Below are 15,392 nucleotides of genomic sequence, written 5' to 3'. Positions count from 1 at the left end.
GCCAAAGCCATAGGCTGTCTCTCTGTCTGTGTCTGTCTGTGTGGTACATTAGATACCTGCAGCAGCTCCAGGAAGAAGTCTCCAGGCAGGTCGCTATCCTTCATCTCAGCCAGCAGCTGGGCCAGACACTCCACCCTCCACTGCTCCCCAGACACCTTCTCATACAGAGCATCATCCTCATCACTGAGACATGAAGGGTAGAGGAGACCAACACACATGATGGGAGAGACTTGGTGCATGATTGTATATTTAAATGTTTTTTCTAACATGACTGGATAGGTGCACTTGCAGTTTCCACTACATTACATCCATCAATCCCAGTCATCCGATCAGTGATAACAACCCCTCCGCCCAATGAAGGGGTTTTACTAGCAGCTTCTTCTCATATGGGAGCATTGGAGACCAGTAATTGTGTGATGTTGAATGCCAGTCACCTGATGGTCTCTGAGGGGTTAAGCTGTGCCCCTCCGTCACTACCAGGGGTGAAGTGGAAGCCAGAGGCCACCCCGCCTGCCCCTCCATCCATGGCACACAGCTGCTGTAGGGTTGAGAGGGCGACAGAAAGCTCAGAGTTGCCAAAGTACCAGAGCAGGATCTCCTGACAGGGGGCGCTGTGGAGCACACAGCATACACAGGGAAAAGTTAGAAACTACCTAAAAAGCAGAGACCATCACAAATAGGGCTTATTGAGACTATTTAGTAATAGCCAGATATTGAAATGCTTCAACTGCTCAGTATTTCTCTAACAGAGAACTGACCGTAGGTGGGAAGCATTCTTCTTGGTAAAGCAGTACAGATCGAAGAGAACAGGAACCACTTCTCCCAGAGCCTTCAGCAAAGGAGCAGACGGGCTGTTCCCCACCACACAGATCTGAGAGATGGAAGGAGAGAGTGATACAGTAAATCTCTAGGTTTGGCCTATACATGGTTGAGTTAATCGTCTGTGTTCCACTCACCTTAAACACGTCCTCCACACAGCGCGTCAGCTCCCATTCCTCCACTGTGACCCGGGTTTGACCCTCCCCTGACAAATACAAACATACTCAGTGCCTAGAGCCACCCAAGCTGTGTCTGAACCTAGAGGTTCATGTTCAGCATCACGTAAACAAGCACTTACAGCCAGCAGACATCTTTAATCGTGAGCCAGAATTTTGCGAGCTTAAAAAACACACGCTGAATTCAGCAAGGGACAATACCTACAGAATAGAGGATAATTGTTTTCACACACACATAATAAATGTTAAAAAAATATAGTAACTGGGGCAGGATTTAAATAAAACTTAGATACTATTCAAAACAGAAAGAGGCTAAGGATGAGTCTCATAGGGTAGATGTGTCCTGTGTTGGTTAAGTGGATCAATGAGGAGTTCTTTGCTGATGCAGATTTGCTGTGTCTGCGTACCATCTATCTGTCAGAGCAGCAGCCAGACCACAGGCCTGTTAACAGCAGGGGGACATCCATATTCAATTAGCCCAACTTTACAGAGTGCTCCTCAAGCAATACCACAATTTACACACACAGGCATGGGCACCCATACATGTACACGCAAACAAACACACACAGGCACATATTAAGATGCACGCACGCACACACAAGTAAATACCAAGTCATTTTCAGAGTGGTAAGGACATTGACCGGCAGACTCTAATTAAAAGCCAGCGGAGTCAATCTCTGCAGCAGTGTCAATTTCCCTGATGCACAGACCAAATAATTTGATAGAAAGCGGTGAGCAGCTGCAATCAGCTGTGCAAGCTAACAACAGTGGTGGTTATTTTTCAGTTATATAGCCTACAGAAGTTGTCATTTTTAACAAACCAACATACACTACATGACCAAAAGTATGTGAAAACCTGCTCGAACATCTCATTCCAAAATCATGAGTATGAATATGGAGTTGGTCCCCCCTTTACTGCTATAACAGCCTCCACTCTTCTGGGAAGGCTTTCCACTAGATGGTGGAACATTGCTGCAGGGACTTGATTCCATTCAGCCACAAGACCATTAGTGAGGTCGGGCACTGACATTGGGCAATTAGGACTGGCCCACAGTCTGCGTTCCAATTTTTCCCAAAGGTGTTCGATGGGGTTGAGGTCAGTGCTCTGTGCAGGTTAGTCAAGTTCTTCCACATCGATCTCGACAAACCATTTCTGTTTGGACCTCGCTTTGTGCACGAGAGCATTGTCGCGCTGAAACAGGAAAGGGCCTTCCCCAAACTATTGCCACATAGTTGGAAGCACAGAATTGTCTAGAATGTCATTGTATGCTGTAGCTTTAAGATTTCCCTTCACGCTACAGCGTTTTGCTGAGCCATTGTTGCACCTAGATGTTGACTTCACAATAACAGCACTTACTGTTGACCGGGAAGCTCTAGCAGGGCAGAAATCTGACGAACTGACTTGTTGGAAAGGTGGCATCCTATGACGGTGCCACATTGAAAATCACGGAGCACTTCAGTATGGCCATTCTACTGACAATGTTTGTCTATGGAGATTGCATGGCTGTGTGCTTGATTTTATATACCTGTCAGCAACGGTGTGGCTGAAATAGCAGAATCCACTAATTTGAAGGGGTGTCCACATACATTTGCATATATAGTTTAGGCAAGTAATTAGTACATTTGTTCTCTCAGAGATACTGCACAGCGTGCACTGACCTGTCATCTGGCCACAGCGGAGAAGGGAGCTGAAGAGGGGAGTGAGCAGGTACTGCAGGGCAAACATTGGGCAGTCCTGCACCATGGTGAGAGCCGCCCTGGTGGCCACACGCTGGAACTGCTGCGCTGTCAGCTTGTCTCTGAAGTGCAGGAGCTCCAGAATCTGACCATTAAGACAGAATATTATTACCAGAATGAATCTAGACTTATGCTGGTATGTACAGAAAGTTCAATTTCCATAAATCTTTAAAAACATGACAGGTTTACCTGGGGGCAAACCTGACTGTAGTAGCTGTCTGAAGATAGAGACTGCTGAGGGCAGGCTGCTAGGATCCTGGCTACACCATCACATTTCCTCCAATCAGACTCTCCTCCTATTAGAGAGAGAGGGAACAAAAAGTGAAACTGCATTATTATATGGGTCACTCATCACAACAACTGATAATACCTAAGTGTTTGGTAGATGTTTCTTGCCCATCTCATGGCCAGGGTTTTCTAAATGTTCCCCCTATATCTCCAGCGAAGCTCACCTGCGCCTCCCTCTAGGATAGCCCTCATCACAGACTGGACTCCATTGGGCTGCATCAGCCTCTCAGACAGCAGCTGCCCACACAGACGCCTCAGCCATGGGGGAGCCTGGCTCAGGGGGCTCCTATTGCCACCACTAGTACCAGGGCCTGGAGGGGCCTGGAAGGGCAGAGAGACATTTACATTTGAGTCATTTAGCAGATTATCTTATCCAGAGCGACTTTGTGCATTCATCTTACGATAGCTAGGTGAGACGACCACATATCACAGTCGTAGTAAGTAATGCCATTTTAGTGTAAGAGCTGTTTGGAATTTTGGCTTGCATGGAGACCTTAGTTAATAAACTAATAAGGAAGAGTTCTAAACCTCTTTGCCAATAACAGATAGTTTTCAGTATCCCCTCCCCACTCAGACCACTCCCAGACACTCCTAGCAAAATTATTGCTTGAGAAATGCTCTTTGCTAATGTAGCACATGGGGATGTGTGAAACTTACTCCTCAGCCTGAAGTGTCCCCACTGTTTAAAAAGACCAGCGCCAGATGACAGGTCAGTGCAAGCTGGTAAGATGCTTGAGGAGGGTGGTCACGTGTGCTAGCAAGGCAGGGGTCCCAGAGTTTGCGCCAGGTATGGCCCAATTCGGGAGGAAGTGGTACTCGCTAAGCAAGCAGCGTGACTTCCTATACACTAAGAAGCTATTTGTGTTTCTTTTTTACCATTTGAATTGAAAACACAGTAAGGTACTTAATTATTTCCCAGAAATAATTTGATATTGAGATAAAACATTTGCATTGGACCTTTAAGATACTCTTTGAAGATCATACCAGAGTTACCATCAGCAGTGTCAAAAACAACCAGATGTTTACGGTTTTCAGGAAAAATGGATTTCTGGCTTTCGGACATTAACAAGGTGATACTCCATCTTAACTCCTCCTCCACATTTACTGGATTGGATGAATAGTGCATTAGAGAATCTCCCTCTACAGTTTTTTCTCTCTTGTTATGATCAAAAAGAAAGAAAGGCCGCTCAGGCGTTTCTTTTACACCTGCTACATTCGGTTACACCAGAGAAGACAGACAGCACCATATACAAGTACTTGGAGGAAGACATACTGATATGTAATGGTGTACAGATACTTCACAGCGCTCTACCTGTTTTGGACCGCCTTGAAGAATAAGCAGCTCTTTGATAACGATTGGCTGGTAGACTTTCCCCAAGAGTTTTTGAAGAGCCTCCCTGCAGTTCTTGCGTTCCTCCTTACTGATCTCCTACATTATCAAAAGAGTGATCAAAAGAATGAGCCTGCTTGTTCCTCCGCTTAATACTTCCACCATCTAGTGGCAAAAGGGTGTTATGACAATCCTATCTATCACAAGTTGAATAACTGACTTCATAATGGCAAATAGACAAAACAAGAAAATACATGGGCATCCTATTTTGCTGAAAAACTGATATCCAAATCCATGATATCAAGTTATAATAATATCATTCATATTCAACATCGTCAGGCCGGAACAGTGAATTACCTTCTCTTCCTTAGTGGTGCCTTTTTCTGGGCGGTATCCTAGCTGGCATAGCGCTGCCATGACATCTCCCAGGTGGCGAGTGTAGACCATGGTGGCCAGTGATGACAGCACAGACAGCTCCAGCAGAACAGCAGTGGTGGTCAGGAGACGGCGCTCAGGGACAGGGGCCACATCATGACACACCAACCCCTCCACCAACTTCCCAAACGCTGACCTGCGCCCCAGTGGCACCCCCACCCCCAGGGCCAGGTAGGGACAGAGGCCCAGGGAGACAACAAATTGAAGAGCTGCACCAAGTGTCTTCTGTTGGGCCACGCTCAGCACGTCAGGGGGCAGAGGAGGGGCCATCTCAGGGGTCCGCAACCTGGACATAGCAGGACTGGGGGCTTGGTTGAAGAGCTCTAGCTGGAGAGTGAGGTTACGGGCCAGGCTTAGCAACAGCAGCAGACACTCTTGGACAAAGCTCCATGTGACGTCCTCTGTATCGGTGCAGATCCAGGGCACCCCTGCCCTCACCTCCTCCCGCAGTCTGCGCACCTCGTACAGGCCCTTCTCCCCCTGCAGACGCTCCTCCAGCAGGGCCTGGTTGGTTTGGAGTGCAGCAATCAGTGCCTCCTGTTCAGTGTATTTAGTACCATACACTGTGGTCTCTGGAGGGGACATATAGGGTCAGCAGACACACATACATCCAGACAGATTTAGTCAAAGCCCATTGATTGAGCGGATTTACCAAGCTAGCTAGTAACAGCGCTTTTTCTTCTGACATGGATAAAATTAAATGCAGTATAGCGGATCAAATTAAACGTAGACAGCGTTCCCGTATCATACGTGGCTAATCTAGCTAGCACTGTACACATATATATTAATGAGGAACGTATTTAGCTAAATCACACTGAATATTAACTTACCTCCGATAGGTTTAGTGAGAACACAAAGTGCAGACAGTATGGCTGAAGTCATATTTATGTTTTATTTCGCTACAGCAGAGGTCCTGCAGTTTTCAATTCAAGACCCGCTACTCATTTTTAGCCATGCTGCTAAAAACACTTGTCGCCGAAAGTATACGTAATATTGTGGGTAGCTCAGGAGTGCATCCGATTGGTCATAATTTCAAAGATTTTAAAGCATAAAATAGGGATAAAGAAATGGCGGACGCCTAGAAGGAATTGCAGCCATGACGTTGGCTATAGATCAGGGACTTCAACTGCGCTGATTCTCAAATCTAAACAAATGTATGGCTATTAATGTAATGTAATAATGCAGCGCTTTCCATTGCGCGTTTTTTTTTTGTTTAGTCTATTTAATAACGTTATTATACATTATGACCCCCATGAAGCTAAATCAATATTTAATCCTAAATTAATTAACCTTGTCTACTGATCAAGCGGTCAAGTTTATTGGTCAAGTGTATAGAAAATGAATGTGTAGGCTGGACTAAATAAAGCAAGAGGGGCAGATATTTCATTAGGCATCTTTATTAAGGAATCAACAATAAAATCCCATAAATGATGCTACATTTCTATAAATGCATCACTACCAATCAATATCCATGGATATATATATATATATATATATATATATATATATATATATACTACCTTTGTAGTGGAGATGCTATATATATATATATATATATATATATATATATATATATATATATATATATATATATTAAATGTAACCTTAATTTACCTAGGCAAGTCAGTTAAAAACAAATTCTTAATTTGGCCTACACTAGCCAAACCCGGACAACGCTGGGCCAATTGTGCGCCGCCCTATGGGACTCCCAATTTTGGCCGGTTGTGATAGAGCCTGGATTCGAACCAGGGTGTCTGTAGTGACACCCCAAGCACTGAAATGCAGTACCTTAGACCGCTGCGCCACTCGGGAGCCTGTGGAGCAGCTGATGGGAAAACAACAACAGAAGAACACATTGATGTTGAAAGGAATAGGCAGGCCTATTAACAAAAGTCACCAAAAACCATATATAAATAAACAGCTTTAGAACATAGCTAGTTCAATAAATAATCAATAGATCATCAAATAAATACAATCTTGAAACATAAATACTGTACACAAATCATTTTGTCTCATATAAAAATGCATGTATTCTCTATAGCGTATTATCCATAAGCATATTAAGTGTAATACTTTCAACAGCGTAAGTGCATTTTAAAAACAAACAACAAAATGTGAAACATGTCACGACAGTTTGTCTAAAAACTGTCCTCTATGAGAGGCAATCATATCCTACTCCTGACACAGGTGCAGGCAATGGGCACTTTGACAAAGTGTGATGTAAGTGAGTATTTTTCTGGGTTGTTCAGGCATACGGTCTTCATCAATACCATCTGGGTTTGCTCTATAGGCACAGAGTTATATGCATGATGTTGGGCCCCGTGGTGTCCAGGCCCTTTAATGATGAGGCATCCCTCGCATAGACATTCAGCAACAACAATCTTTTCAGGGAATCGTCCCTCCACGCTATCGATGCTAAGGGAAAAGTGCCAATCCAGTTATCAAAATAGACAATTATTAATCAATGAATAATGCTATCCGAAAATGTATTTCCAAACCATATGGCATGCACATTTACTCAAATGATGTTATTGTCAGACTGACAATATTATGGATGCATGGTTAAAACAATGTTCGACCTATCAAAAGGTATTCACTTAGAGTAGAAAGAGATGCCTTACCTGTACCGCCAGGGGGAGACTGAACGATTGTTGTAGTCTACTGACTGTGAACGAAGCACAGTGGGGCAGGTCTTCTTCATACCCAGTTTGTGATACTGTGTTTCATCAATATGAACATCTGTCTGGTACCGGTTTCGGTGAAGGATCTTGAGAGCTCTATGCTCCAGTTTTTCTGTACTGAAGCATCCCTTATACTTGTGTGCCTCTGATGTAGCAATAACAAGTCCAAGTAAAATTAGAGTCTGCAAAGGAATGATTAAATAAATTAAAAACATTTGGAAATTGCCATTTGAATAAGGCCTATCCATAATGATGGATTAGAAGGCAACCCAACATGAATTGAGGTGTATACACTTCATTCCATCAGGGCAGTCAATCTCTCACTTACCTGCATAATCTTGAATAGGCCTGGCATGTTAAAATATCAAATATCTTGGTAGTAGAGGAGCCCAGGTGCTTTTGCTCGGTTTGTGCCATCATGCCCATGCTCCTACACAATTTATAGGCAAGTCTACTATCTGCTTGGGGAAATCCACATGTAGGAGGAAATGGAATATTGAGTTCCCTGCATCCTCTTTCCTACAGTGAGTGTCTACATTAAGATTACATCACCTGTTATTAAATTAATTTATATGAGCTCATGTGATTTATACTATAGCTTATACACATATATTTTTTTTATCTGATGTAATTACTATATTGACGCTGACGATAGATCTAATATCAGACAACCTGCATCCCCTAGTCATTTATGACTGACAGTAATCTTACTGATATGTTCTCAGTCAAGACAGAAGCTAGGAATTATGAAGAAATGTAACAAAACTGTTCATTAATACATACAATGCTAAAACTGATTCGATCTGCATCCTACTACACCTTTTCACAGTTTTCTACTAATAATAAATGTAACATAATGTATTAAATTATAATTTTCTTATACTATGGTTAATTTAGTTGTTAGACCAATGGGCTTTTGCTTTGCTGATGATTTTTGCTTTGTTCATCAGAACATGATGCTTAAATTCTCATTACAGTATATTTAGCTGCTTCAATAGGAAACCTCATCAACCTTCCCACAAGACCACAACTTTCTCCTGCAACCTGGGTCTTCCCACTCTGATGCAGTCAATGGTTTTCATCAGGACGGCCACTTCAACGGGTTATTCTTTTCTTTCAAGTGTGTGATTATAGAGAACAAATTAACATTGATGTGAAGTATTGCTTTTTTCCCTCCAGCTCTTCTCAAGTGATAAACTGTTTTATTTGTCCCACATTTTTAGTTGACACAGGAGTGTATGTTTGTGCTTTTGTGACAAAATGCTTCTAAATAATCTATTTTGATAAAGCAAAACCATCTGAGCCTTTTCCTTCTCTCCAGACCCCCCATCGGATCCTTTCCCTTCACTAACATCAAATCAAATTGTATTTGTCACATGCGCCGAATACAACCGTAAAATGCTTAGTTACAAGCCCTTAACCAACAATGCAGTTCACACTGAGCAAGTCGATGCCACAGAGTCCCGAAAGTATTTTTAATCTGTGTTTTTCCTGATTGAATTCTTTCCAACAAAGGTGGTTCTTGCACAGCATGACGTGTTTGTACAGCAGTGAGAGATAGGCATACAATAATGCCTTATCAGTGCATTGTAATAAACTATCAGGTGAGATTCTCAAAATTCCAGGTATTCTCACCATCAAGCCAATACATAGGCAAAGACAAATCTGGAAAGGACTCCACATGGTACAGTAAACTGTCAGAAGTCAACATGCTTCATTATAAATAGGTAGTTTTCTTTGTGATGAAGTAGAAGTTCCCTCCATCTGCAATCTAATGAGCTGTCATGCAGATAAACTACTAGTGTGTTTCTTCTAATACATTCTGGTCATGATGGAACTGACCCTAGACTATCAATCTGCCACTGAGTAACATGTCTAAGAGATACAAATCTGCCACTTTGAAAAGGCTCGGTGAAAAGATGAGTCTAGCCCAATAAGGGCAAGTACCATGAACTTTCCAATGATCAAATCCCTGCCCCAAAGAGCAAACATATTAAATCAAGACTTGTACAATGGAACTTTCCAATGCTGGTACCTTGAACTTTCCAATGTCTGTTTCACTTTCCAATAATAAAATGTTAAATCAGTAGATTTGCACCATTGACCAGTTCAGCTGGGCTCACATTTCCACCTTACTAACTTTCAGTAAATTATCATGACTTGTCACCTACAGCTCCTGAAGAGGAACGTCACCATGGTTGGTACAGTTCGAAAGAACAAGCCTGAGATCCCACCTGCACTGCTTGCGACAAAGGACAGAGAGGTCTTCTCATCAAGGTTTGCCTTCACGCCCGCCACCACTCTAGTTTCCTACCTCCCAATGAAAAACAAGAATGTGTTACTTCTGAGCACACTGCACACAGAGGCTGAAATTAGCCATCGCCAGGACAGGAAGCCAGCCATGATCCTAGACTACAACTGCAACAAAGGAGGTGTGGACCACCTAAATAAGGTGATTGGAACGTACAGCTGCAGAAGGATGACTGCCCACTGGCCCCTGGTCATCTTCCACAACATCATTGATGTTTCCTCCTACAATACTTTTGTGATATGGAGATAGAACAACTCTACCTGGATAACTCGTAAGCGCAACAAGAGGGTGTTCCTGGAGCAGCTGGGAAAGGCACTTGTAACTCCATTCATCGAAAGAAGGGAGCGTCTCCCTGCAGACGCATCTGCAGCAGTTGTGAAAGCTGTTCAGAGGGCCAGCTCTCATGATCAACCTGAGGAGCCACTAGCCACTGCCCCAGCTGGGGCAAGTAAGAGGTGTCAGATCTGCCCACCAAAGGACTCTAAAACGCATACTGTGTGCTGCAGGTGTAAGAAATATATCTGCAAAGGCTGTGCACATGCATACTGTCACACGTGCTCATTTGGGGTTTAGTCAAGGCAGGTCAGTTTGACCCGGTGTGTATACAGAAACGTAGCAGAGTGAGGGTGTGCAGAGAAGGAATTGGCTCAGATGGTTTTGCTTTATCAAAATAGTTTATTTAGAAGCCTTTTGTCACAAAAGCACAAACATACACTCCTGTGTCAACTAAAAATGTGGGACAAATAAAACAGTTTATCACTTGAGAAGAGCTGGAGAAAAAAAAAACAATTTGTCAATTTGTTCTCTATAATCATACACTTGAGAAAAAAAAGGGTGCTTGTCATATGCTCACTATGATTGAAAACAGTATGTAAAATACACACTGTAAGATAACACAATGCACAGACCTAGAAGAGGAAAAGTAATTGGTTAAGATGTGACCACCATGAACTGGAGGTCCTTTGAGCGTGTTCAATGTTTCTCAGTCTGAATGAATACAGAAGCTAAATGTTTGTACAGAGAACCAGATGGGAGCCTAGAAGCGGTTTCCAGGATTTTTTAGAATCGAACAGGGCAAGACCAACTCCAACCCCAAAATAACAACAAAAAATCAATAAAAATAAGACATGAGAGATATGAGACAGTAAAAGGGGCAGACCGAGAGAGTGGATCAAAAGTATATAAATTCACCTTATCATTGAGACAATGTCAATATTCTCCTTTCTTATTAAACAAACAAGAGAGAGCAACAATGACACCCTGCTACTAAATTTCTTCAGTACTGTAAAATCATCAAGACAACCTCTCTCTGAGGGCAAACAAGCAAAAATGTTTTGGTGGCCATTTTGTCGAGGAACAATTACACAATAGCCTTTACATTTTGGGACAGAAACCTTTTTAAAATCTCCAGAGAACGCTAGGCGTCATGAATGGGATTGGTGATTTTATGTCCCTTGATGCTTTGTAGTTGCCTGCGTGACTTGGGCAGACAGGCGGGCGAGCAGGGTGAGGGTTATTTCCCAGGGATCTTGGCCCTCTTGCGGGCGATGGCGTCCTCCACAGCTTTAAGCTGTTTCAGCAGCTCCTCACGGCGGGACAGTGTGCTGCTAGGCTTGCCTGAGCCCGGGCCGCCTGGGGGCTGCTTGCCTGAGCCCGATGATAACCCCCCTGGACCTTTCCCAGATGACTTGGGTGGTGGGGACAAAGGACGTTTTCTAAACAGGGAAATAACAAGGTTGGGTTTAGAGCCACATGCCTTTGACAATTTACAAGGGTTATCATGAGGATACATCTACCAGGGTAGAGACGATACCTGTAGATTTGGCTCACATTGTGTGAGATTTCTACATGGTGTGGCACCACGGTCACATGCCCTGTGTATTATTGGTGTTTATAAACTGGGTGGTTCGAGGCCTGAATGCTGATTGGCCACTAGATTTCCAACTAAGGAAGTCTCTTTAGCTTTACAGCATTGTGTCAGGTTCACTGTTGCCCTGTCAAATCAAGTATTGATTTGTCAAATCAGACCATTTCTATGACAAAACATTAATTTTTACTGCTCTAATTACGTGGGTAAACAGTTTATAATAGCAATAAGGCACCTCTGGGGTTTGTGGTTTATGGCCAATATACCACAGGTAAGGGCTGTGTCCAGGCACGCTGTGTCATGCATAAGAATAGCTCTTAGCCGTGGTATATTTGCTATATACCACACCACCTCGGGCTTTATTTCTTAAATATCATTTACTTCTGGGATTCCACTTTCGTGACTTGATCCACATTCAAAACAAAGGCTTGCGGTTGCTCTAAAATCTTAAAATGACATCACTACTGCAGTGGAGAAGGGCAGCACCAACAAAGAGGTGGCAGGTTGGGGTCGTGTGTTTGATCTGGGGTGAGATGCAGCACAGAGGGCACCTACCTTTCTCCCGGTGGGGGCATGGGACGAGGGCCCTGGCCTCTGGGCCGGTCCATTCTAGGAGAGAGTGGGGGCCGTCCAGGCATCCTCCTGTCACCACGACCTGCAGGACATTGAGGGGAAGTTGATTACCAACAATACAACAGGGACGTGTGGACAGATTATAGAGAATGCAGCCCATTGTGAGGTTTCTCTGGTGTTGGATTTTCACATTTGGGTTAACTGAACCACATATTTGTGTGTCTGTCTGTGTGTGTGTGTGTGTGTGTGTGTGTGTGTGTGTGTGTGTGTGTGTGTGTGTGTGTGATTTCCTTGGAAATAACACATTCATCCCTGACTTTTCTGGACAGTTTGAGGCCCTCACCTCTCTCAGGAGACATTGCTATCCTCTTGCTGAGGGGAGAGGTCGGCCTGTCCTTGTCTGAAGGCATGTATCGCTTCCTGTTACCCCGCTCTGCCTGCTGCTACAGAGTGAGAGAGCGCCATGGTTCGTCAGACATTAAACAAGCACCAAATGCAAAATGGAGTACATTAAATTGAGATCAAATCACATCTTAAATGGTGGTATTCAAATAATGTTTGTTTTTCAGTTAACTGAGAGTAAATGTTAGCGAAAACAAAAGTATTGTATACAGAGGCTTGATAATAATATATCTACTTATTCAGTCTCACTGATAACATCACACGAGTATGAGGAAGTCAGACACTGACTGTCCTTCCCCAAAGTCAAAACCCTGTAATGACATCAGTGTCACAGGGTGTGATATTAGTGTAACTCGTAACTACATACTCTTCAGAGAACTTCAAAGACTCATCACTTGTAGTCTACCTGGGTTGGGGACTTCCAACAGTAATCCAGTACTAGTCACCTTGTTGAGGAGCGTGAGTTTGATGTCTTTGTGCTGGCCGTAACCTCCAGGGGGACCCATGGGAGGTCCGTGCGGCGGGTGCATGGGGTGGCCTCCAGGACCATGGCCCCTGCTGCCAGGCCCAGACCTGGGCATGGGACCGTGAGTGTTTCTGGGAGGGAGGCCTGAGGGATCCATCTTCCTCCGGTCCTCCCTGGGGGGATGGGGCTCATCTTTCTTAGTGGGCTTCCCTGTGTGGAGAGCACTACGTATGTCACCAACAACCAATAAATGCTGCGATTCTGTTATAGCTTTGTCACACCAACCTAAACACAATACAGAGTGAGTCAAGAGTCTATAACAAAAGCCTGACCACTACCTTTGTCCTTGTTGGGGACCCTGTCCCGTGGGGGGCCCCTCTCCTTGCGGGCATGGGGGTGTCCTGGGGTTGGGGAGCGGGAGCTGGCTGACGACACAGGGCTGGCCAGGTCGGCATACATGTCATCTGAGTCAGCGCTCCTCACAGAGCTGCTGCTGGAGGCCGAGGACACGCTAGACACACTGCTCACACTCAGAGACCTGCACAGAGACCACACAGAACACAGGGAAAGAGACTCAGTGCTGCGCCACAAAAACACATGGTTTACACGTAGTTTAACTCATACATTCACAGTAAAAATATATATTTTAGAGTGAGAAAAAAGTTGATTACAACACACACGTACAGAGGGTAACAAATGAATGAATGGTGGGGCAACATGGAGAAGAAATCAATCAAACAGATAAATTACAGTTAATATGAATGAAGAGAAGCAGATGTACAGGGGGGGAAAAAGGCTGATAAATTTGACGTAGTACCTGGATTTTCTACAAAGTTGACCAGTGGATACATGGCAAGAAGAGAGAAAGGATTCAATACATGTCTGTTTCAAAGTGCTTTACTAAACACCATAATTGCCAGCTTTTAAAGCAATCATATCTGGCTTTCTATATGTAGTCTGTTCAGTGTGGTATGAAAAGAAAGCAAGTAACAATCATATCCACATCTTGTCGATTTGGAGGATTCCCAATATCCTAATAATTAAGCTGTGGGCGAAGGAATACCCGTTCAGCATCACTTCCTCAGACGTTACATTGTAGTTTATTCTGTATTTGTGTGTAAACCAGTGCAATGCTCATTTATCCTAAGGTGTAAAGTAAAAGTAAAAATACTTGAAAGTACTACTTAAGTAGTTTTTTGGGGGTATCTGTACTTTACTATTTAAATTTGACAACTTTTACGTTAACACACATTCCTAAAGAAAATTAGATTTTTACATTTTCCCGACACCCAAAAGTACTCGTTACATTTTGAATGATTAGCAAAGACAGAAAAATGGTCTAATTCACACATTTGCTTCGTTTGTAAATTATGATTGAGTGTTGGTGTGCCCCTGGCTATCCGTAATTTAATAATAATGGTGCCATCTGGTTTGCTTAATATACATTTTTTTTTACCTTTATTTAACTAGGCAAGTCAGTTAAGAACAAATTCTTATTTACAATGACGGCCTACCGGGGAACAGTGGGTTAACTGCCTTGTTCTGTGGCAGAACAACAGATTTTGACCTTGTCAGCTCAGGGATTCGATCCAGCAACCTGGCCCAACGTTCTAACCACTAGGCTACCTGCCGCCCCATTCCCAATATAAGGAATTTGAGTATATTTTACTTAAGTATATTTTAGCAATTACTTTTAGACTTTTACTCAAGTAGTATTTTAGTGGGCGACTTTTACTTTTACTTCTATTAAGGTATCTTTACTTTTACTCAAGTATGACACTTGGGTACTTTTCCACCACCGCATTTACCCAGTAGTGGAAGTAGGATCTGTTATTTCTACCTGGACTTCTTGGATCCGGAAGGTGAGATGGTTGCAGAGGAGGAATGGGATCTTGAGCGAGAGCTGGAGCCAGAGTAACTACTGCCACTCACACTGCCACTGACCGTCTGCCTGGAGCAGGGGAATAGAAAGACAGGAGAGGAAAGATCAGCATACTTTTAATAGCAGATTGTACATCACTGTAACAACGCATCAGTCCCATTGCATACTTGGCAAGGGTTTATAGGTCATATTCATATAATAGAAAACAAACTACGGTCCCGGCAGAGGAGGAATGGAGTGTGGTATCACATATGACGGAAGATTTTAGTCAGAGCAGGAGTGTTGTTGTAGAATGACTGTGAGAAGGCCACTTCTGGTGACTTTTTAAAAGGACATTCTACTCCAAAATGTATGAACATTTAATTATATTGCCACCAACTGAAATAGAACTGATAGGCGCCTCTTCACTGTAGGGAGATTATGAG

General features: G+C 43.4%; 3 protein-coding genes across 5 annotated transcripts in view; all 3 read right to left on the bottom strand.

Annotated features, from left to right (window-relative positions):
• tango6 (transport and golgi organization 6 homolog (Drosophila)) overlaps positions 1-5,915 on the bottom strand; it is a 32,445-nt gene extending 26,530 nt beyond the window's left edge. Inside the window, exons 1-10 of the mRNA XM_021569556.3 lie at positions 5,616-5,915; positions 4,708-5,357; positions 4,333-4,449; positions 3,185-3,341; positions 2,922-3,028; positions 2,655-2,817; positions 957-1,024; positions 759-871; positions 435-611; positions 57-183 (exon numbers count right to left, since the gene is read on the bottom strand). Of these exons, the coding sequence (XP_021425231.3) occupies positions 57-183; positions 435-611; positions 759-871; positions 957-1,024; positions 2,655-2,817; positions 2,922-3,028; positions 3,185-3,341; positions 4,333-4,449; positions 4,708-5,357; positions 5,616-5,667 (1,731 nt within the window). The 5' untranslated portion in view covers positions 5,668-5,915. The remainder of the gene's footprint in view (positions 1-56; positions 184-434; positions 612-758; positions 872-956; positions 1,025-2,654; positions 2,818-2,921; positions 3,029-3,184; positions 3,342-4,332; positions 4,450-4,707; positions 5,358-5,615) is intronic.
• A 251-nt stretch (positions 5,916-6,166) lies between these two features.
• il17c (interleukin 17c) lies at positions 6,167-7,879 on the bottom strand. 2 transcript variants are annotated; one of them, NM_001185030.1, is given in 4 exon segments: positions 6,167-6,333; positions 6,380-7,200; positions 7,407-7,648; positions 7,795-7,879. In NM_001185030.1, coding segments are annotated over 3 exon segments (519 nt in total). In that variant the 5' UTR covers positions 7,822-7,879; the 3' UTR covers positions 6,167-6,333; positions 6,380-6,950.
• A 2,553-nt stretch (positions 7,880-10,432) lies between these two features.
• LOC110494462 (zinc finger CCCH domain-containing protein 18) overlaps positions 10,433-15,392 on the bottom strand; it is a 40,668-nt gene continuing 35,708 nt past the window's right edge. Inside the window, exons 14-19 of one of the 2 annotated variants that reach the window (XM_036953899.2) lie at positions 14,926-15,036; positions 13,424-13,623; positions 13,066-13,295; positions 12,561-12,660; positions 12,200-12,299; positions 10,433-11,492 (exon numbers count right to left, since the gene is read on the bottom strand). In XM_036953899.2, coding sequence (XP_036809794.1) covers positions 11,291-11,492; positions 12,200-12,299; positions 12,561-12,660; positions 13,066-13,295; positions 13,424-13,623; positions 14,926-15,036 — 943 coding nt within the window. In that variant the 3' untranslated portion in view covers positions 10,433-11,290. The remainder of the gene's footprint in view (positions 11,493-12,199; positions 12,300-12,560; positions 12,661-13,065; positions 13,296-13,423; positions 13,624-14,925; positions 15,037-15,392) is intronic. The other variant, XM_090205733.1, reaches the window with a different exon arrangement.

The sequence above is a fragment of the Oncorhynchus mykiss genome, chromosome 2, assembly GCF_057628025.1.
Source record: "Oncorhynchus mykiss isolate SJ-2025 chromosome 2, ASM5762802v1, whole genome shotgun sequence".
Lineage (NCBI taxonomy): Eukaryota > Metazoa > Chordata > Actinopteri > Salmoniformes > Salmonidae > Oncorhynchus > Oncorhynchus mykiss.
The sequence above is the reverse complement of the archived record's forward strand: the minus strand, read 5'-3'. Positions and strand labels throughout refer to the sequence as shown.